The following is a 22,616-nucleotide window of genomic DNA, read 5'->3' as shown; positions in this document are numbered from 1 at the left end:
GTTTTGGGGTTGTTGTTTGGTGTCATCGTTCTCCCCACTCTCTGCCCCCCCCTCCCCCCCCCGAAGACCAGAAGATGTGCATTTTGAGGCTTTCTGAACCCTTAGGTATTCTTGTGAGTTTTTTTCAGGCATTTCTCTGTATTGGAGGACCAGAACCTTTAACATGACAGCTGTGACTATCTTCACAGCACTCTGAGCTAAAGCTTTAAAATATCTTAGGAGTTAGCAACTGTTACTGTCAAACATTTAAGATTCATTTCTGTTTGCTTGTGTCATTTAACATTATCTGTAGAAGCAGATTTAAATGAGTTTTGAGGTCAGTATCTATGCAGAAATCCCAGTGATGCTGAGATTAGCAGCAGGAATTTATTGACCAAAAATTACAGGATTGGTTTTACACTGGAGGAAGTAATGGACAGGAAGTCAGAATTCACCCTACAATGGATGGTTTATAATACCCCCAGTTTGAAATGCTTAGGGTATTTTATCTTTCTGAGGAGTGACCTATTTACCAGAAAAATGAACTTCTAGGCATGTTAATTAATAGTCTTAAACTTTTCCTCTATCCCAATTTGGCATTTTCGTTTGTAAGTCTACCTTCGATGTTCAAAAATACTTCAGACAGAGTTCAGAATTTCATGTTAGAAATGTCATATCATGTGTTAAGTTTTACAGTCTCTAATATATTTTGTAATTTGGGAAGGTGATCAGAAGTTCTTAAAACAAGTGTTTCTTTTTACTTCATTATAGTACTCAGTCTTGCCAAATAACTGTGGAATACATGCTTTTACTAACAAAACTGCGTGATGTGTCAGTCCTAGCTTCCTTGAAGGCAACTCTTTGAAATTCTCTCGTCTTTTTCAGTTGCAAGGTGTTGTTTACGTTTTGCTGATGCGTTATGATAGGCTTCATACCATCTGTTTGAAAGTTACTTGTCTTCTTCCCTCCCATCCCATGTCCTCTCCTACCCTTTTCATTGCCAACAGACATGTCAGCAGCAGTGACAGAGTAGGAAAACCTTACCGTGGTGTGAAACCAGTATTCAGCATTGGAGATGAAGAAGAATACGATACTGGTACAGTAGATTTTCCTCTTAACTGGATTGACTTATATAGACAAATTTATGATGTGTGGCTAAATTATACGTGTGTGTTTTGCATCGTCTTAATGTGTGACATTTTTCTAACTATTGATCATGTTTGTAATTGTGATGTCTATAACTAATCAAGGAAGAAATAGTCTCTTCAAATACACATTAGCAAACTAAAGAAAAAAAAGTTTTTGTGGTAGGAACCAAACAGCCAACAGGAAGAAATGGCATCAGGTGGATATAGTTGATTCTTCATGTTCACTCAGTATTTTTGTAGTAAAAGAGGTGTTTTTCTACACGGGTCTTGTAGAGGCAAACCTACAATTGTACCCTTATTGCTCATGACAGTAAGCAGAATGCAAAGGACCTAATTTGACTGATAGATTTCAGGTTGAATCTCTAGTACTGGCAGTTAATATAACCATCTGAATTTCTTGTAAAGAAAAAAAAATATTAGTCTTTAGAGGACTGATGTATGCACACCTCTCCAGTGTTATACTTCTCCAGTGATAAAAAGATATACTTTTTAGCATTGAATGTGTTAAGAAGTGATTCATCTCTTGATATACATGCAAAATGCCATAGAATAATTGTGCAATTTTTATTTAATTTTATCTACTTGAAAAATTATAGGCAAAACTGGAACACCACTCTTCTCACAAAGATTTTTGAGAGACAAGTGCGAATGCTAGAATAGCAAGGACCTACTGCTGTTCTGTTTTGATTCTGATAGTGTTAACTCACTCCCAACCCTCATCATCTCACAAGTAGCCATCCTGTGACCAAGAGGCATACTCAGTTTCCATATTAGAAACAAATAGCTAGATTAGAAATTGTTGACCTGAAAAGGAAATAATTTAGGAAGATTACTTAGATTTTTAAAATCTGGAGCCATTTAAATAAGATTGATCAGAAAAAAATTAATCGTTGTTTGACTTATGTAAGAATTGGGAAGGAGCAAAATGAAACTAGCGGGTAGGAGGGTTAGCACTAAGAAGATACTTCTCCAAATTCCATAAAACTACTAATTTTGCACTGTTCTTTGTTGCAAGGCATTATGGATGCTCAAAGTCTATGTGGTTTCAGAAGACCAGGTCTTTTGAGATGAATCATTCAGGACATACTTTCTGTAGTGTTTTTAGCTGATTTCTATTCAAATTTGCTTTTAAAAGGACTGTTAGACTAAAGTAAGAAATTTGAATAGACAAATTCAGCACATACAAAGTGAAATATGTTATTTTTAGTACAGAAGAATGCAAAAAGAAGAATGCTGACTTTGTTTCTGTAAAGTTTTAGTATGGCTTTGGTTTGTGGGTTGCTTTGGGTTTTGGGTTGTTTTTTGTGTTTTTGTTTGTTTGTTTTGTTTGGATTTTAATAGTTAAATAATTGCAACCAGCTAGAGTAATTGCAGTCTGCTCTAGGTGGCCCTGCTTGAGTAGAGAGGTCGTAGCAGATGACCTCCAGAGATTTCTTCCAACCTCAGCCATTTCATGGAATGAGGATGGATTTTGTTCCTTTCTTTCCAATTTCATAATGTATTTTGCAGTGAAAACCTTTTCAAATGTGTGGATTTCCAATGCTGAAATGATTTGAAATAAATCATTTAACAAAGTATAGAAAATTGACTTTGAAAGAGACACTTTAAAGAGTTATCCTTGGAAGTTATTTCTGGGGGTAACTTCTATGGTTTTAATATACTTCATTTCTTGAGATAGATAGATTGCTTAAATTCTTCTAATGTAGCACCAAAGGTAGTATGTAAACAATCATCATATTTAGACGTAAAAACAGTCTTTTACAACTAAGTGATAACGCTTGTAGAAATTCCAGGTGTTTCACAGAGGTCTGTGCTACAAATTTTGGTTTTGAGTGTGTTCTCAAATGTCTTTAGAAAAGAAGGTGAACCCTGAGACATCTTTTGCTCTTATCCAAGGTTATTCAAGGCAGTAAAAACGAGGACAGTCTGAAGAATTGCAGAAGTAACTTGCTAGTGTGAGTGATGGCTGTGAAATGTCTTTTGCAACAGGCATAATTGAATATGCTAGAGCTTTTCTCCTGTGGGATAGTCAGTTTAGGGGAGGAAACATGGCTGCGAAATAGTGCCTGGAATATTGGCACATTTTTGGTACTCTTTGCCAAAAAATACTGGTATTGTAGATGCAAAAAGTGTACAGGACTTCAGTGGAAGTCTGGAAAAGTACATGTAGAAGAGACCTGTCAAACTTCACTGAAGGGACAAAGCAAACCAGCTTAATAAATTCTATGAGCTGAGAATACTTGTCTGCTGAACTTGTCTGCATGCGTCTTTCTTGTTTCCCTCAGAGCCATTGTTTATGGACACTTGGAGGCTAGGTGGACCCTGATTTGAACCAGTGTAGCTACTATGATTTTAAATGACTTGAAAATTGCCTGACATTGTGTGAAAATATTTTTTTTTTTTAACTACCACCTCTTCAAATAGATGAAATTGATAGCTCTTCAATGTCAGATGACGATCGAAAAGAAGTCGTCAACATCCAAACATGGATAAATAAACCTGACGTGAAGTATAACTTCCCCTGTAATGAAGTAAAAGAAAATGGACATATGTTTCCCAGGTACTGGAATTACTCCTAAACTTAATGTAAATGTCTGTCTCAGTACACTTTTAAAAAATATTCTTGTACAGTTAAGTTATTCATGATACACCTTCATTTCTGGTATATTAGTGAAACAACCTAGAGGAAAATGTTACCACTATATTTGCATTCTTATATTTTCAGTGTTATAGAGTATTACTTATGTACAAAATATAATATAAAATTCTACTTTGTAAAAAAAGATAGGAAGAAAAACATTCTCATTAAATGTAGGCTTATTTTTCAAGACCAGATAGACCCAAGTACCCATTTTTTCATGTTTTTCTTATCTAGTTTTCTGACTTGTAGTACTTGCTCATCTTGCCCCTGAAATTCAGTGACCTTGTTAATCCTGCAAGAGCAGAACGTTGCTTACTGCATTTTAGCTACCCCAAAGAGTACAAATCCTATTGAATCTGTATAACAGAAAATTAGGATTAACTTTCTCTTTCATCATGGTCTGTTATTGTCTTTTATTAAAATAAATCTAATGGAGAAATAAAATGATATGGTGTATGATCGCTGATCTGTCATGGTATAATTTCCCAAACTGAGTTTAAACTGCAGTAGTGTGTTCATCACACATGCATTGCTTCTGAGAAGACGACAAAAGTGGGTCTTGAACTGAGTGGGCAAGTGAGCAACTCCACATTAGTGCTTGTGCAGTGACTGACAATCAGTCATGGAGTGCCAGCACATCCTGGTGGCTTAAATATACAGAGTTGCAGTTCTGTAGATGAAGGGATAGGGTTTGGGTTATGATTGAAGGATGGAGAAGAGAAGCTGGAGGCATTTTCCCTGCACTGCATGACCTGGCATGTTACTGGTGGTTTTGGTCATTGATGTTGATAGCACTTGTGTCTTTTGTGCTGAGGTGATGATGCTAACTACTTGCTCTGATTTTGTATGCTGTTGAGGCTGCTATACTTGTTTTCAAAATATCTGTGATTCAGTACTTCAGGAAAATCTGAAGTATTTTGTAGACGGTCCTAATCTACATAAGTATTAAACTGTTTTATCTAGTTCTCTCCATGTAACTTGTTTGTAGAATTTAGCTTTGTAAATAGCTGATAATTAGTTAAATAGAAAATGTAATTTCTGTTTTTCTTTCCCTTCAAGTCATCTCCTAGTCACGGCAACCCATATGTATTGTTTGAGGGAGATTCCATCACGGAAGGGCCTGGCTTACATACAGTCTCGACAGGCACTCAACTCTGTAGTCAAAATCACATCCAAGAAGAAACACCCAGAACTGATTACCTTTAAATACGGAAATAGCAATACTTCAGGCATAGAAATTTTGGCAGTTGAAAGGTAAGCCATTTCAGTAGCACTGATGTTGGTAGCGATGGTATACAGAATGATGTCAACTGGAAGACACATGTATGCTGTAATTCCCAGAATTGAGTTCAAAAGTAATAGTTTTTACTTAGGAGCAGGTATTTAGATGTGAGCTATAAAGAAGATCTGCCAGTGGAGTAAAGAGAGTTATGAGACCCAACAGAGAGGGACTGGACTCTAGGGTCTCCGATGACAGTTGTTGGGGATGAGATGTGTGCAAATGTTTTCTTTTTGTAATGTCTTAGTTGACCACTTCATTTTCATGTATCTGCAGCCTAAAATAGGGATGTGTGAAGGGTGGGATTTAAAGAGAGAGGTCAGTCTTTTGTGGTATACTTTTTGAGACATTTAACTCTCCCTATATGTCGTATAAGGAGTTATGGAGCCTGGCTTCAAACTATGAATCCCAGGTTTTGAAAGTTGGCTATTGCCATGGTTAACATTGGAATGCCTAATACTGGGTCTGAAGCCAAAGGGATGTTTATTTTATTTTATTTTATTTTATTTTATTTTTTATATTTTTATATTTTATATATTTTTATATTTTATTATTTTTTATATTTTATATTTTATTATTTATTTTTTCGTCCATGTAGCCTCTTGTTTCTTTTCACTGTTTTAACAAAGCCACTGACATTCAGTAGGTCATTTTTCCCATCCTTTTCCTTGGTGAGAACTGTACACAGTGAGTGTTCTGTTTTCAGAATTAAGTGAGAGATGAGCTTCCCAGTTGTCCTGTTGGCTACTTAGGACAAAATGAGTTTGGTATTATGTCAGACACAGGTAAATTAAATGTGTTGCGGAGAACTTTGCTTCTTGTTGAATTACTTCATCACCACTTTATTGAGTGGAGCAAATACAAAACAGAGGATGGTAACTAAATGATCTAGGTGTATCCACAGGAATTAAAAACGAAAATGAAAACCAAAGACTGCCATATGTAAATCGGACAGTGCTATCTGTAGAGATCGTGAACTGCCTGTTCCGTTCCATTGGCAATTAATGAGGAATTTTTCCTTTCCAGGAGGGCCAGTGAAATACTCCTCAACACTTCTAAGTTCACAAACAGAAAATGTGTCATAGCATAAATAGGAAGTAAATGTTATGTCATTTTAATAGTTTCCCTCCTCTTTTCCCCTAGACTGTGCCAGAGGAAAATATCAAAGCAAGAATTTGAGTTGATGCTTAAAAATTTTGTAGCAAGTTTATGATGCCTTTTTTCTTTTTCTGTTTTTTTTTTTTTGTTTTTTTCTCTACTTAAGGTATTTGATTCCGAATGCAGGTGATGCTACAAAAGCCATAAAACAACAGATCATGAAAGTATTGGATGCCTTGGAGAGTTAATAACTAAAGACTTTGTAGAGAACAGTTTATAAAGAAGAAGCAACAAAGATACTGTATATGGACATGGGCTGGCTGTTTTCCAACTGAATACTAATTTAAGAGTTTTTTTCTGTTTGCTGGTGGGAGTGCCTGAGTAGCAGGCTTAAGATAGGGTAAATTATTACCAATTTCTTAACAAGATTTTTAATTTTTTTCTTTTTTTCCTTTTTTTTCTTTTTTTTTCTTTTTTTTTTTTTTTAGAAACATGTATTATAAAGGTCAGTTTGTTTCTTTTTTATGCACCCTTAATCCAAGTGATCTGCATCTTTGTAAGAGAGGATGCAGCTGGGTTCATATAAGCATGTTAAAGGAATGAACTGCCTGATATGGAGAAGCAGTTGAAAACAGAAACAGCTTTAAATGACTGATACTTGAAAGTCAAATGTCTTCATGGCCTACAGTCTATAAATTTGACTTTTGCCTACTGGGTAGTATCAAGGACTATGAAAAACTTAGCTTTGTAAGCAGAGCAGATAAAATCTTAGGAATTTTCTTCCAGTTAAAAACAGTTAAGTAAATGGGACAAAATGCCAATAATTTGGAAAGTTAACTTTTCTGAAAGTCCTATCCACTACTAGGTTAAATAATTGGAATTGATTATAAGGGTATCTTTAAATACCAAAATGAACTGTACACAATAAGCTTTTATTACAGGGTTGTGGTTCTTTTAAATTATGCTAAATTTTGCATTTCATAGGTTGAGATTGTTTCTTTTGTGAGGGTGAGTGTACATGTTGAAATTGGAGCAAGTGCTTAATGGCAGAGTATGACAGTTGAAAACAAGTTATATGGCTCCTCTGAAGCAAAATGTCTAACATGTAAATTAGATTTTTAAATACCTTCAGTTCGTGCAGAAATGAGCTTGTGCTGATAAGTCTGTTTGAAGACTGAAGGTGTGGCAAGAAAATTAACACACACGAATAAAGTGAAGAGATTCCAGTGCTGTATACTTGGGATAAATGTATTCAGTACCTGTTGCCTTCATTGGTTCAACATCTGTTTATATTCTTTTAATAACTTCTAAGCTAGTAAAAGTGTGAGAGATTGCAACTGTGTCATAGTGTATCTGCAGCCTTCTGCTTGATACAAAACAGTTAATAAGAAGGGTTTCTCTTGCTAAAAAGCCCAGTACAGGAAGGTTCTTATGGCAAAGGCATAGCATCTTTGTAGACGGATATGAAAATTACCAAAAATTGTGAAATAAAGACACTAGGGGTTAGAGTTGTTGTGTAAAGTCTTCTGAGTATTTGAGTCAGAGCCTGTGAATTGGTACATCATCAGGAGAAAAAATAAACTGACCTTTATAAAAGCCAGTTACTCTAAGTTATTTTACTAGGAATCAAGCTAGGGCACCTTAATTCTGGAACTTATTCCTTTTTTTTTTTTCTTAGTATCTGAGTAAACACCAATAGAACTTGAACTGTTGAAGATATTTGCATGAAATTGCACCTGGGCCAACACTCACATATTTATAGTTTTGCCCAGCAGCTGTTGTATTACATTTTCTTCCTACTCCCTTCTGAAACTATCCTGAAGAGTCTCTGACTCTGTGCCTATTTCAGCAATGAGATTTTTTTCATGTAAAGATGTTTGTGTTACTGTTTATAAACTACAGTTGTAAATAAACCAGTACAATTTGAACATAACTTCTGACAGAAAGTATTTTTAATTGTATAGTGTGTGAATTCTGTGAATCAATTTAACAGTTTTTCCTAAAGGTATTTTGTAAATCGAAGTGACCTTGATATCTGGAGTAAAAGAAGTTGATTATGGGTCATAAGGAGCTGCTGTCAGTGACACATTAATGTAAGTAGATCGGAATTTTGGCTGATTTTACAGGATTCTTTTGGGTGAACCATGGTCAGCATTCATAGAAAGGTCAAAATGAGTTAATAAATGGTCAAATTATAGAGAAGGTTTCTGCATGATTTCCAGGCATTTCAGCATCATATTTTACTATTATGCTGACAAATGAAAATGTTGACAAAATGATACAACACATTTTTGTAAGTCACGAGAGAGTGCTAGTGAGAGAAAAAAGTTGCAGACAAAATAAGGGGAGAATTGAGACATGCGTAGCTGAAGTACCTAAAGTGGTATCTTGAAGAATCTAGTTACTTGTGAAAAGTACATTCAGTTGTTAAGCTATTATGTGTATTTGGGTATTAAATATGAAGAACGAGTAATGTGTATGCTTCTCAGAGGTCAACAAATACAGGCCTTTTAGATCTGCAGTAACTAAGGCTACAGGAAGTCAGTTTTAAAATCTCTTCTGTGTAGAAATGTATTACCCATGCCAATAAGAGGTTAATTATTTGTAATTTTTAAGTTACAAGTTATAACTGTGCAAGTTACCAACAGATTTCTTGTGTTACAAAGCTCAGTCCAAACTGAACAATCATATTACCATTTTATGCCTACCCACAACTTAGAGACTACTTTTGTCTCATGGCGTATTTGTTGTATCTGTACTTAGGGTGCTAGTTACAAAACCTGAATTGCTAAGCAGAAATTCTAATTATAGTACTAGAGTGACAGCTTTTGAAAAAAAAAAAAAAAATCAGTGTACAACTTCTAGTCTCTTTCATCTTCGGGGATTTTCTTTTAATTACTTGCCAGAGGTTTGCAGGCTCTTATTTTGTATGTGCTGCTGACTACATTGATGAATGTGTTGTTTGAAGATAAAATGACAGCTGCTATGTTGCTCGATTTTTAACTTTTATTTAATCTCCATTTGGTGATTAAAAATGCGGTCTGTTGCAGGAAAGGAACACTTCTCAGAGTAAGCTTTCTTGACAGTTTGAAACTCATACCTTTGCTTTTCATAGCCAGGGTCAGTGCTTCTATGCTCACTGATTATTTTTTTTAATTTATTTTTGTTTTGTTTTAATTGTCTCACAAGTTATTTTAGATTCTGATCTATGTGCAAATTTGTGCAGAACTTATATTACCCACCAGAAGTATTCTCAGACTGTGGAGATATTATTTTAGTTACATTGTCCTCTCCATATGTAAGTAAAGATTAATTGCTGCTCTTTCAGTTTAGTTCCTGTTAGGCCTTACACATGAGTATTAGCAGTGTTTGTAGCTTTGACCGAGCATGTCAGATGTAGTTCCAAAACTTTTGATGCTGTCATATAACATTTTTCAATATAGGGGCACTCAGTGGCTGAAGAGTTTCCCCTTTTGGGGAAGGAGAGGGTGATAGTCTGCTAACATGTTCTTTTGGGTATATTTAATGCTTTCAGATATTACTACTGTTTCGAAATTTGAAAAATACATTGTACCTCTCGTTACCATGGGAAATAGTATGAGCCTTCCTGGTTGAAAGGATGTTACCAGTTCACTGCTTGTTCTTATTCTTACTTTGTGCTCTGTCTAAACCCTACGGAAACTCAGGAAACAGCTGTTCTCTGCACCCGGAACCCTGCAAGGTTTGCTGTTCTGAAAAAAAAAAAGAAACAAGAAAAAAAAAACTACTGCTGGTAATTCTGCCATCCTTTGGGTTGGTCAGTTTGGGATGAGGTGTTTGCTTGACTGCTCCAAGGGGCAGACTGAGCTGTGTTTCTGTTTGTAACTGCAGCACATAAGGGGTGTCCATTTTATGGTGGTTGTGGGCTTCCCATCCTTTCTCTCTCCACGTGTTTCCTGAAAGTGGCTTCAGCACGACATGTGAAAGAGAGTGACCATACCGGGTTACCCATTTTGTTTTATTTTTCCCCCTTCTGCCGCCATTGGTTTTCAACTTTGAGAGTTGCCAGACTCTGAACAGGAAAATATGCATCTAGAAGCATGCTTTTAGAAAGCACAAGACTGTAAAATACACACGTAAGGAAGCAATGTAGTGAGTGAAGGGGAGCACTTGATGGTTAAAACTTCTGCTGGCTGCCAAGGTGTTTCGAGTTTTCTACCTGGGGCAATGCAGTTTCGTTAAAGAAGGGGGGGACGTGCCAGCGTTTCAGGTCAACGACCCCCCTGTAAGCCAGCGCGGCTCCCTTGGGACGAGCCTTGCCCACCAGAGGGGTTGGTAAGAGGCCTTCAGCCGTTCCCGCCCACCGGGGGGGGGGGGCGGCCTACATCTCCCAGCAGCGCCCCGCGGCGCGCAGGCGCAGAGCGGGGCGTGAGGCGCGGGGATGCAGCCGACGCGCGGAGCCATGGCCCGTGAGTGGCGGCGCGCGGCGCGGCGGGGCGCGGCCGTTGCTCCCGTCAGGGCCCCCGTCAGGGCCGCCCCACAGCGGGGCCGCGGCTTGAGGCGTCCGGAGCAGAGCCCGGGAGCCGGCTCCGGGCCCGGGCCGGAGGGTGGTGAAAGACCAGCGGCTTCCCCGTGGCCCTCGCTGGTGTTTTAAGCGCCGCGGCTTCCTCGTGGCTCCCTCCCGCCGCGCTTTAAAACATCAGTGAGAGGAGCTGGGCTCGCTCTGCCAGATGTGCTTTTGATTTTTTGCAAAAGGGATCTTACAGGGAACGGAATCTCTGCGCTTAATTTCCCTGAGTTACAACACCCCGTGAAAAAGACACAACTTGAGAGCGCCTCCTGTTAGGGCTGTCCTGTTAGGGAGGCGCACGAAGCGAACTCTGGTTGGCCTGTTGGAAATCTCATCGCAACCTCGCTTTCCCAATCAGCTAAACGTTAAAACAGTTTATTACATGCACTGTGGCCGGGTGAGAAGTTAATCATTTGCGTACCTTGTAGAAGTCAACCGCTTGCCTACTAAGGTGAAGCAAAGCACGAAGGAAGCTACCACTTGCCTATCCGTGTCCCAGCCTGGCCTGCCCTTGGACCAGCTCCCATTTCCCCCAGCACTGTGGCAGTGTTGCTCGCTGCTTCCCTGAGTCCTGTGGTTCTGGGTGATAGGGGAGCTTCCCTGAAAAGAGAGGTGATTTCAGCCTGGGGTAACTCTGTGGAAGAAGGCAGAGCGTTTGGCTTCAAAAGGAGAGAGCTCTGTGCACTCCTACAGTCCAAGATATGAGGAGATGCACAAAGGGGAATGAATGCACATGATTTGATCTCTCCCATGCAATTCAGAACATACAAATCCTGCTTAGGTGTGGTAGATGCAGATGTCTCTTGGCTAGAAACTGGGTTGTAAAGAAATGATCAGGAAAGATGTTATCTTTATGGTTTTATGGTTCCTCACATCCATTTCCCAGGCCAGGCGTGATTTGAATCATAAAAGCAAACTTCCCATATTTGTGTGTTTTGGGGATTATGCAGCCTTTTAGTTTGCTAGTGGCATTTTAGGAGATTCAGCACTCGTTGGGTGATGGGTGCAATGAAAAGATACACTCACAAAGCACGCAGCAAACTGGGAAGGAAGAATCAACACTAGATAACTAGTGGTCTTCCTTTCCTGCTTGCTGTTGCACAGTGTCCTACAGGAGAATGTGGACTGGGTACCGCCTAGGCTAAGCAGGAGCTAGCCTGTGACCAGCATGTCAACTCCCTGGTCCTTGACCTGAACCAGGGGATGGCCATGTATGGTTCCCAGGTAGCAAGCCTGCGTTTGAATGTTCTCCCTGTGTTAGGAGACTTTTTCCAGAGTCATATACCGACTGCAAAACGAGTCGGAAGTGGTTTGTGTGTATGTTGTTAATATGTAAGTAGATTTATTTTGTTAAGTGCTCATTAATGAATTCAAGTTTTGATTACCTGGGGAAATTCCACTGGCTAATTTTTTTTTCTTTTCTGCCATTAGACTTCCGCCTGGCACTTATTCAGCTTCATGTATCTGCTGTTAAATCAGATAACCTTCAACGAGCCTGTGGACTGGTAAGAGAAGCATCGGCTAAAGGAGCAAAAGTCGTGGCTCTACCTGTGAGTAAAGATCATGATTTACTTAAAATACATACACCTCAAACTCTTGGAAATATCTTTGTAGTGTTAACCATGCATTATATATTCCTGTTTCTCTCTGGATGTGCTTGTATGCTGTATGAGACTCCAAAACGGGGGGAAAAAAAATGTGTTGAAGTGCCTTGTTCTATCTACCAGAATGTATAAAAGAAGGAGGGAAAAAAAAAAAAGTTTTTTTAATTTTATTTTTAATGGGACAGGAATCTGTTCAAGTTCATGTGGTTTAAATCCCAGGCAATTCCAGCAGCCCTAACTGGTTTATTCTGAATTAACGAAAGTAAGACTGTGGTTTGAATCTTTGCAGAAACCGTCTGTGCCAGAATGTAGGAAAAGGTGATTTTCAGCTAAAGAGTGTTGATACGAAGCAGGATGTGTTGATAGGGAAGCAGGCATCCATCTTTGCCATAATTATTCAGGATCAAACAGTCAATGAGAAACTAAATAGATGTCAAACATTTCCAGCAAGTCATTTGTGGCTGGATTATGATTAAAGCATCATGATATCCTTGTGCGGGAACATGATCACCGCTTAAAATTACTGATCACTTCTGATTTACTTTTTAGACTTCAGCCAGGATTACCTTGCTGATTTCTTAAATTTTTTTTTTTAAACATGATATGCTGGCAACAAGGTACCTTCCCACTGTAGCTGTGAGCTTTTTCCTGTGTTCCTGGGGGTACATGTGCCTGTGCCTTGCAGCATCTGACTTGGGAGTGCAAAGTTCTTTTCTGGGTGAACTTTTGGTCTGAATGTTTTACACAAAGAATGTTTTGGTTCCTGCTGTCCTAGGTGAAGTATTAAGCAACCTTCCCTTCTCTGTGCTAACACAGCTCTTGTGTTGCAAATACGACCTTTGATTATTCTGTCTAGGTCTCCTAGAGGGAGATTATCTATTATTAGCTACTTTTTGTCATGTGTACAAACAACCGAGTTTTCCAGACCTATTTAGCTGAGATACTCCATTTGCCAATGATAATCAATGCTTGTAGAGTAAACCCTCTCGAGCAAGGGCAAGGTCTTTCAGCAAGTTTGGGAAGGTAAATTTTGTACTGATACTAAGAGATAAAATATTCTCTTCCCTCCACCTTATTTTTTTTTAAGTCACACAACATAAAGAGTTAATACGCACCAAGCATATAGTCTACACCTTTGCATAGGCATATGGCAGTTTGTGTGACATGTTAGCCTTTATGTGTTAATATTTTTTAATTTCTGACCTAGAGAAAAAGCATGAAGAAAAATTTTGAAAGGTCAAGTGCAGTGTTTACAGATTTTAACTTCATCTTTTTTCTAATTCTAGGAATGTTTTAATTCTCCATACGGAACCCAATACTTTAAAGAATATGCAGAGAAGATCCCTGGAGAATCAACACAAAAGCTCTCAGAAGTTGCCAAGGAGTGCAGCATATATCTTGTTGGAGGTAGTTTATTCCTAGTGACTGTCTCATTGAGGGGAAAAAATGGGCAATGTCTATTTGTGCAACTGAATCAATACTCCATATACTACGGGGTGGGGGAGTAAAACTTTGTTCTCTCCTTTTTAAAGGATCCATTCCAGAAGAGGATGGTGGAAAGCTGTATAATACATGTACTGTCTTTGGGCCTGATGGTGCTATGTTGGCAAAGCATAGGAAGGTAAGATGGTACAATATTGTTATTAGACAGTTTCTCATCTGTGTGGCTAGTATTCAGCAGTGTTACCCAAAAATGGTATTGCCCTTTGTCTTTAGGAGGCACAAATGATTTCATCTGCACCTAAAGGTGATAGGAATTAGCAGCATCTTGCAGTAATAATAAGCAGTGCACTGTCATTAAAACTGCATCTCATTTTAATTTGGGATGTGTGTTTATCCCTTCCAAAGTTGGTCATCATTAAGTGCTGGACAAGGACTATGAGGTATGGAAGGCTTAATTGACTTGTCCCAGATGCTGGGAAAATTGTGGTAAAGGCTGATCCAAGTCGTCTGAATTCTAGTGCCACATCAGTGGGATCAGGATTTTTCCTCAGGTTCCCAAAGGAGTTAGCCTCTCAGTTATCATAAAGACTGCTCTTTACATACTTTTTGTGCTGTATGTATAATAGTGCAGACAATCAAAGTCCAAGTTCCACAGTTAAGCTGTGTCTGCTGTTTGTAGTAGGTAGGTGCTTACTGTCATCTTCCACCTGCACACTGCTTGCCCCTCGAGAAACTACCTGTATTCGTAACTATGTAGTTCCTGCTACTCTGGCTTTGCATACAGGCATCATTCCTTAAGTGAACAACAGCTTGCTTGTTTCAAGGAAAAACAAGAGAATGCAAGGTTACTTGGAACAAATGAGATGGTGCAAAATGGATCTGGGGATGCAGTTATTCTTTTTTTTTCTTTTAACTGATTGTGCATTTAGCTACACCATTAGATCACTTTCTGAAATACTGCATTGTCTTCTGTCATACCACACCAGCCCATAAGCCCTGTAGTTGTTTGCAAAACGAGTGCAGGCTTGTACTGCATATATATAAACTAACAGTAATACAGAAACAGCTGTATTTTTACAAAGCTCCAGTCAGGAACAGATATCTACATCGCAAGGGATGGGATAAACACCGTCTACAGGGGCTAAGAAGCATCTACAAGTCATGTGAACTTTGTGACTTCTTGAAAGTATTTCCTGGAGAAATTTTGCAGGAACGGAACTCAAATTTTGGCGAGGAAAATACCACTTGCTTTACCATATTGCACTTATAATCATGACAAATTTGAGATGTCATATACATAGAGTACATTATATATGTACCCTTTCTTTAGCAAAATTACTCATTAAATCAAGATAGATAGTTATTTTACAAGGACCCTTTTCATGAAGATGTAGAGCCATACTGCAAATTAATTGTTCTATTTTTAGCTGTTTTTACTAACTCTCTATTACTGCATGGGCCAAGCATTGGACATTCTATTTGGTAAGCAATGTAAACATTTGATATGTGCCTCACTTAGGTCGAGGCTTATATGTGTTGTTTAAAATGCCTAGTATTTATCTTCTTTATTTTTTCTCCAAATAACTTTAGACATGCAAATTTCTGTAAAGAAGAGAACTGCTTTAAATTGTCTTTAGAAGATCTCTTCATCTTAAGCAATGTATATTTGGGATCCTGACGGAAGAGTAGTCCAGATAATTGTGACTAGTATACATTGACTAGTAGGAAAAGTCTCAAGCACCAAGCAGGGAAATTATTAATAATTCTTATTAATAATCTTATAATTACAGATTCATTTGTTTGATATTGATATTCCTGGGAAGATACAGTTCAAAGAGTCTGAAACATTGAGTCCAGGGAATAGTTTCTCCATGTTTGATACTCGTGAGTATAAGACAAGCCTTCTCTTTAGGAGCACTGCCACAATAACACTACAGTCATTCTGGAGCTCTCTTCCCTACCATTTCTCCCCAGCAATGGATTTTTAGACTGTTGGGTTTAAATCAGGCATTTGACAATGATGGCAAATGTATTTAAGTGTGTTCCAAGTGTGGGGGTGACTTCTGAAACTTTTTTAAAAGGCAAAGTGATTGAAAAAGGACAGAGAATTAGAAAGGGATAAAGCATACATCATGGCACTTCCCTTAACAAATAGTGGTCCTACTGAATTGTAAAAGAGAAGTTACTGTATTTTTAATTGCAGTTTTTAAAACAGTGCTTATAAAACATGGCTTGGAAAACAATACATGTAGCACATGGCTATGCTGGCAGTTGTTTCATATGAAGATGGTATAATAATGAAGATAACTGTAAATTCCATTCCAGTATTCTTGAATCAACCACAACAGATTAAAAAAAAAAAAAAGACAGCTACCCCTACCCCATCTTAAAAATGAGTATGACCTGTTAACTGAGCTCTAAGAGTCTCAACTCCCATGTTGACTTTCTCCTCCTTACAATGTGCATGCTGCAAGAAAGTATGTAACTGTAATTTCTTTAGTCCACGGAGACCAGTGAGTAACTTTATCACTGAAAAATCTGTATCTAAATCAGAGAGGAACACGTTACACATAAACCTGATATAGCGTGATGTTGTGGAAATGGCTGTTCTTAAAGGGTAGATGAGGCTACTTCTCACAGTTATCCTCTCATCATGAAGCATGAATTCTCCCCCACCAATAGACAATGTTTGCTGCAGATACACCTTTAGAGAAACACATTTAAATATCGCTCCCCTTGTTACTCTGAGACATGTAAACTAACAGGTGGCAGGAGATCTTGTGATTGCTTTTGTGTACTCATGACAGCAATATGACTGTTGTCTCTTGTGTTTTGAGAACAGCGTACTGTAAAGTGGGCCTGGGCATCTGCTATGACATCAGATTTGCTGAGCTGGCTCAAATCTATGGACAGAAGGGTAAGGCTGTGTCACCTAATGAAGTGGAGCATGCTTAGCCCTAAGGCCTGAATTTTATGGGGCTGTTTCAGGGTGATGGTACTGGGCACTCTCTTAAGTGTCATCAGGCACTCTTATCTTTGCCCATTAACACAAAACGCACCTTGTAGCCCGGACTTTGTTATTCATAAACAGAGCAGATACTCATTTGTAAAGTAACAATAATTCTCTGCTACATATCTGCTGATATAATAATATAATACATAATGGAAACATATTATGGCCCCATACTTGGTGATGTACCATAGGGCTTTGCTGGCATAAATAATCATCTGTGCCACACATGAATGGGCTCTATTTGTCCTTCTATTAAGGGCAGAAGTCAGAAAAAAAATAAAAGCTTACCATGAGCTTCAAAGTAGAGACACTGGAGGGTAAATCATCTTCCCCTTAATGATAGTTTGTTTGTAATTTTCTTTTAACAAAGGTTGCCAGCTGCTGATATATCCAGGGGCTTTTAATCTGACAACAGGACCGGCTCATTGGGAATTGCTACAAAGGGGACGGTAAGAACAAAGTAACTGAGGGGGATTTTAGTATGTGGAACCAAATTGTTCTTGTATTCTACATCACGCCATACAGCAGAATTTCTGCTGCAGGACCACTCTGCTGTCAGAACTGTGCCATTCTTTGGGTCTTGCATGGGTCACCAAAATGGTTTTGCTGTCAAGGAGAAAAGCAGGAGCTGCTTATCCTTCACTCCTGCCAGCCCCTCTGCAGTTAAGCTCTTACATGGCCCTTTTCCCCATGGCTCTGAGCACCATTCACAAACTTCTGCACAGAACAGCCAGTAGACAGCAATAACCATGTCAAAACTGCCTTAATTATGGACAGAAATAGATCCTTTGACTCCTGATTATGCAGTATTACTTATTTGTTTCGTCAGCTTCAATCAACTTTACTGCACACTGAATGAACATGTAATTCATTCTGTCTACTAACTCTGGGGCAGTTGGGTAGAGACTTCTCTTTCCAGGCTTGTTTTCTGTAACTTTTGTGTCATTTACAACTTTGAGAAGTCTTTAGGAGGCTGTATTGTCTGTTCTTCAGAGTGAATTCAGTCTCTTCTGCTTAGTTAATGGGTGGTATTAAAAAAAAAAAAAGATCTACTCATTTTCTTGCCCTATCTTTCTGTGAATACAGAGCTGTTGATAATCAAGTCTACGTAGCTACTGTATCTCCTGCTAGAGATGAAAAAGCATCCTATGTTGCCTGGGGACACAGCACCGTAGTAAATCCATGGTGAGTTCAGAAAAAAAACACCTTGGTTGAATGTTTTACTTGACCGTCTCACTTCAGCCCCACGTTTTCACCTACTTTTAAAACAAATTATCCTTTTTTTCTTATTTTCCAGCCAGCTAGTTTTAAAATGGTTTAACAGTATGCATTTTTGTTGGAAGCGCAGAAGCTACTACATCAGTAGTATTAAACGCTAGTTAAGCTGCTGACCTTTTCAACTTGCATTATATATTATGCACTGTGGTGACTCCTTGAGCAGAATTGAACCATATTAAACAGCTTATACAAAACTAATTTCCTCAAAGAACACTTTGAGGTGAGAAAGAATGAGAAGGATACCTTCAAGTAGATGAGACTTTCTGACCTTAGCAGTGATTACTTCCCCTCCACGCCTCTAGGTGACTGGGAAAACATCAAGTCTTTTGGCAGTTATTTTTCTTCCAAATAAATCATTCCACCGACACTACTCTTCTAGACAATTGCAAAGTAAATAAAGCTTTCTGTCATGCGCTCTTAACATTTTATGCTGAAAGCAGTGGCAGAGCACCTAGTGGGAGACATAAGCATGTTCAATAGCTCATGCAGAGTGTAAGGATACTCCTAGTAAAAGCTGGTTGGATCTGAGAGGTGAAAGTGTTAGTCTAAACAACCAACTATATATGGTTGTCCCCAGTGAAGTTACTTCTTTCCCTTTGAGGTATATTCCACGTTCACATGTGCTGGTTCTCATAGTTGCGCTTGTGAATATTTTTGATCTTTGGAAACTTATGTTAAGTATGTATATGTCACACACAAAACATGTGCCACATATAAAACCTGGAAGCTATTTCTATCATGCAAGAGTTAAGAATTATGATGCTATTTTTAAGATAGCCCTGTGTCTACAGCTGTAGACATCAAGGCTAGAAACTCCCTCTTATATAAACAGCAGCAACTGGACTGATGCCTTAGACCTCTGTGTTAATGCTGTGAACAAATGTTCTTCATTTTGCAGGGGTGAAGTCATAGCCAAAGCTGGAGCTGAGGAAACAGTTGTATACACAGATATAGGTAAGCATTTGTTTGTTTTTTTCCTGCTTTCTTTCTTGGACAGGGCATAAGACTGGAGAGACTGTTTCTTTTTTAATGGCCATGGCTTTGTTCATGCAGTTACAGATGATGCAGTGTTCCCATCCCTTCTCAACCTTTGCTAGACTGAAGCAAAAACAAGCACTACCAGGACTAGAATATTCCAGTTTCCTTACTTATGAGGAAGTTGCCACCTACCCTAGGAGAGAGCAAAGCTGAGGCTTCCTTCCCCGGCTGCTCAGTTGCTGTGTCCTATGGACTCATTCTTCATGAAAGTTGCTCTTTTCCTACCTTGTCTCAGACAAGTCCTGCTGTTAAAACTGCTCTTTTAATAGCTCTTTCTTCCCCCTCCAGATCTGAAGAAACTTGCAGAAATCCGTCAGCAAATTCCTATTTTAAGCCAGAAGCGCTGTGATCTCTATGGCACAGAGATGAAAAAGTGACACCAGGTGAACAGGAAAAGTTCAAGTGGCACAATGACTGCTGCTTTCATCGTCAAGATTCCCTTACTGGTTGCTTGATAGGCTACTGCTAAATGTAATAGTTAATTAAAAACAAAACAACTTCTATTTGAATCAATTTTAGAATTACACCAACAACTTCTGTATCTCCTCATACTTCATTTTACAGTATTTAACAGCTAGGGCGAAGCTGGAGGTGAAATCACCTTAACTCGCTAGCAGTTAACAATGATCTTTATTCATCATAAAAGTGAAATAAGAAAGTAACTAAACCATTAACTTTCTGGGGCTTATATATAGGATGTAGAGGTGGGAACTAGGTTCCCTCTAGAAATCATCTCAAGTCAGTTTTGGTATTACGCACTTTTCACTGATTACCAGATAATCTAGAAGTATGACTCTTCTGTGTCTGTCTGTCTTAATGGTATGTGCCTAAACAACTTGGTTTCTTAGCTGCCCAACTTCAAACCAGCTTAAAATTTAACATATTAAGCAAAACAGGCCAAATTCTGCTCTGTACGACTTAAGGACAATGCAAGAAGCAGCCAAACAGAACTAGTACTATACGAGGAACTGTAACATGTTTTGGTGCACGCATTCTGTCTGGAAGATATATATTAAATTCTTATTACAATTCCTGTTTATTGCTGAAGTGATGTGGATTACTGTTTTATTAAAGCATTTCATGTGTCACCACACCTGTGCTCTATTTACTGCTTCCTTAATATAATGGCTGAGTTGGCTTTAGTTTCACAGTCGGGCTGTCTTCTAACTGAAAAGGTTGAGGGGAAGTCAGTCAAAAGGGTTAGAAAACTTGTTGCACTAATTAAGTCTTTCTGCCCACAGTCTCACAGATGTTCAGTGAAACCAGCACCTGCTTTCTACATGTATTATTGCTACCAAAGGCCAACTCTCACCAGCTGCATGGGAAATATGCCTTACTCCATTGCTCTTGCTGAATTGATCAGCAAACTGATTAAACTTTAAAAAACTTAAAACCAGTCTAAAATTTTGTAAGAATGACCTTTTTTCTTAGAAGGCCAGCACTTTGGTGCTTCTCTTTCTAATGTAAAAAGATAGTTTCTCCCTTCTTGGGAGTCAAAAAGAAGCACCTACCTCTGTGCTTTTGGTTTTCCAGCAGCAAAAAGGCACCAGAGGCAAAAGGAGACTTCAGAATACAGAAAAGCAGGGCATCAGAGAGAGGCTTTTGTCTTGTTCCATCTAGCCAGTTTCACCCAAAACCACTGTACCTGTTTCTTCACGTTCAGCCATCCTCTTCTTCCCACAGCTATCCTCTTGCCTTTTTTATTTCCTCTGAGTTCTCTGGGATGAACCAGCTGTGTGTGGTTTATAGAGGCCCCAGCCACCTATGGGGAAATTAATGGTTAAATTAAGCCAAACCCGGAGGAGTCTTTCCCCTAAAATCGAGGTCCCATCATTCCACTCAGTGGTATTATCCATTCCTGCAGGCATTTTGCATCTCTGCTTTCACAGCATTTTGGTATACATATGGTACTGGAACTCTTAAAAAACACGCCACAGAGCGCAAGGTGAAATGAAGATTTATTTGTTGAAAAATAAATATAAAAAATTAACAATTTACTATTTGAGTTAGGTCTCCTGCATTAAATTGGTACCTGCCACATACATGACAATCAGCATGAATGATGGCCATCACAGCAATCTAACTTCTAAACCACAGCAACTATTATATAGCCATATTTTTTTCTAAACTACCGCATCTGTCTTCCCTACACCACCCCCAACCTCTATACTATTTTAATATGTGGCAGAACAGGAACTAGACACATCTTTGGAGGATTAAAGAAATGCAGGATTCTCAAGGGCTACCCACTTAATTTTGGAAGTGTAAGATGCAGTCTGCCACAGACAATGTGACAAAATCCGTGGCATGTACCATCCTCCCCTGGACTTCCAAATGGAGAATGAGTAAGAATCAGTAGTGGACTACTTTGGTGAACTAAGCTTCAGAGGTGACACGGGTTCAGTCCCATTCAGTCTGTCAAGACAAGTTCTGAGCACCTTTTCTTAGGAGGATATTTTAGGAGTCCCCAGTAAGATTCCCTCAGAAGTGATACCAATGGACTGTAATTTTGGGGGAGTTGCAAACAAAAAAGTACACAATCAGTTCTCCACTAGGTAGTAGTTAAAGCAGTCAGTACTCAATCCTATGGTGGCAGAAGACAGGCACTTTAAGTATCCACATTATACATATGCACCAATATTTTAAGTATATAAAACCAACCAGTTGCAGCCCTGTAATGGCTACGTAAGTTCAGCCTGCAAGGATTTCACTGGATTTTAAAGAAATGGTAGAAAACATAGTAATGCCTGTTTTATCAAAATTCAGCGGAAGAGTTATTACCACTGCAGTGGGGAAGCCTGCTCAAAGCAGTATTTAAGCTGGCTCACTCTTCAGTTCCAAGACAAATCACAGTACAGCTCCTTAGTGTAGGCCAGTTCCCTTCTTCACTTTCAATCTACACTTAGATCTTGGTAAAGCAAGGCACAATTCCTAATCTCCATTTTGGCAAACTTATCTATATCTGAAGGTGAACAGCAGGAATTTTACATGATCAGAACTAAGACATATGACAACCATGCATAGAAACGGCTTCCCACAGTCTCTAGGATACAACAAGTTTAACCAAGTCTTCAGTACTAAGCTTCCTACATGATTTCACCATTTTTTTTTAAATAGCAGCAATAACTGTTTCAACTTCAGCTCTCAACCCATATTAAAAAAAAAAATCTTAAGGTTCATATGCATACCTCATATAAAGCAAAACCTCATTTATATCAGCCATTAAAAAAACTAAATTGCCTTTCACTAAAAGGAAGCCTGAGCAGAATCCAACCACAGATGCACATGAACAGAATGCCAGCTACTCAGATTCCCAGCTTTCCTTTCCCCTGTAATCTTCAGCTCTCAAGATCATACCTCTGCAGGTGATGGAAGCAATCAGAGGTAAGGCTCGTTCCTTCCATGTCTCCTCCTCTTTTCTTAAAGGTTCAAGTGAGAGATGACAGGGAGTCAGTTATTATTAATTCTTTCCTAGATTCAGAGCAATCACAAATAAGTATAGAGAACACTGCTGCAGAGAACACTTTCATCAAAACCTGTTCTTAT

At 38.7% G+C, this 22,616-nt stretch overlaps 2 protein-coding genes across 7 annotated transcripts in view; both read left to right on the top strand.

The window, feature by feature from the left end:
* Positions 1-8,075, top strand: part of TBC1D23 (TBC1 domain family member 23) — a 33,293-nt gene extending 25,218 nt beyond the window's left edge. For all 6 annotated transcript variants that reach the window (XM_040545269.1, XM_040545267.1, XM_040545268.1 and 3 more), the window contains 4 exons: positions 987-1,075; positions 3,552-3,687; positions 4,828-5,022; positions 6,312-8,075. In XM_040545269.1, the coding sequence (XP_040401203.1) occupies positions 987-1,075; positions 3,552-3,687; positions 4,828-5,022; positions 6,312-6,393 (502 nt within the window). In that variant the 3' untranslated portion in view covers positions 6,394-8,075. The remainder of the gene's footprint in view (positions 1-986; positions 1,076-3,551; positions 3,688-4,827; positions 5,023-6,311) is intronic.
* Positions 8,076-10,492: 2,417 nt separating this feature from the next.
* NIT2 (nitrilase family member 2) lies at positions 10,493-20,161 on the top strand. The gene is made up of 10 exons (XM_040545305.1): positions 10,493-10,593; positions 12,126-12,244; positions 13,585-13,705; positions 13,831-13,919; positions 15,532-15,625; positions 16,584-16,658; positions 17,125-17,203; positions 17,841-17,939; positions 18,931-18,986; positions 19,359-20,161. Exons 1-10 carry the CDS (start codon positions 10,566-10,568, stop codon positions 19,445-19,447), a joined length of 849 nt encoding a protein of 282 aa, XP_040401239.1. The 5' UTR covers positions 10,493-10,565; the 3' UTR covers positions 19,448-20,161.
* Positions 20,162-22,616: the final 2,455 nt, after the last annotated feature.

Source organism: Cygnus olor, chromosome 1 (genome assembly GCF_009769625.2).
Source record: "Cygnus olor isolate bCygOlo1 chromosome 1, bCygOlo1.pri.v2, whole genome shotgun sequence".
Classification (NCBI taxonomy): domain Eukaryota; kingdom Metazoa; phylum Chordata; class Aves; order Anseriformes; family Anatidae; genus Cygnus; species Cygnus olor.
Note: the sequence above shows the minus strand (reverse complement) of the source record. Positions and strands in the feature narration are given on the sequence as shown.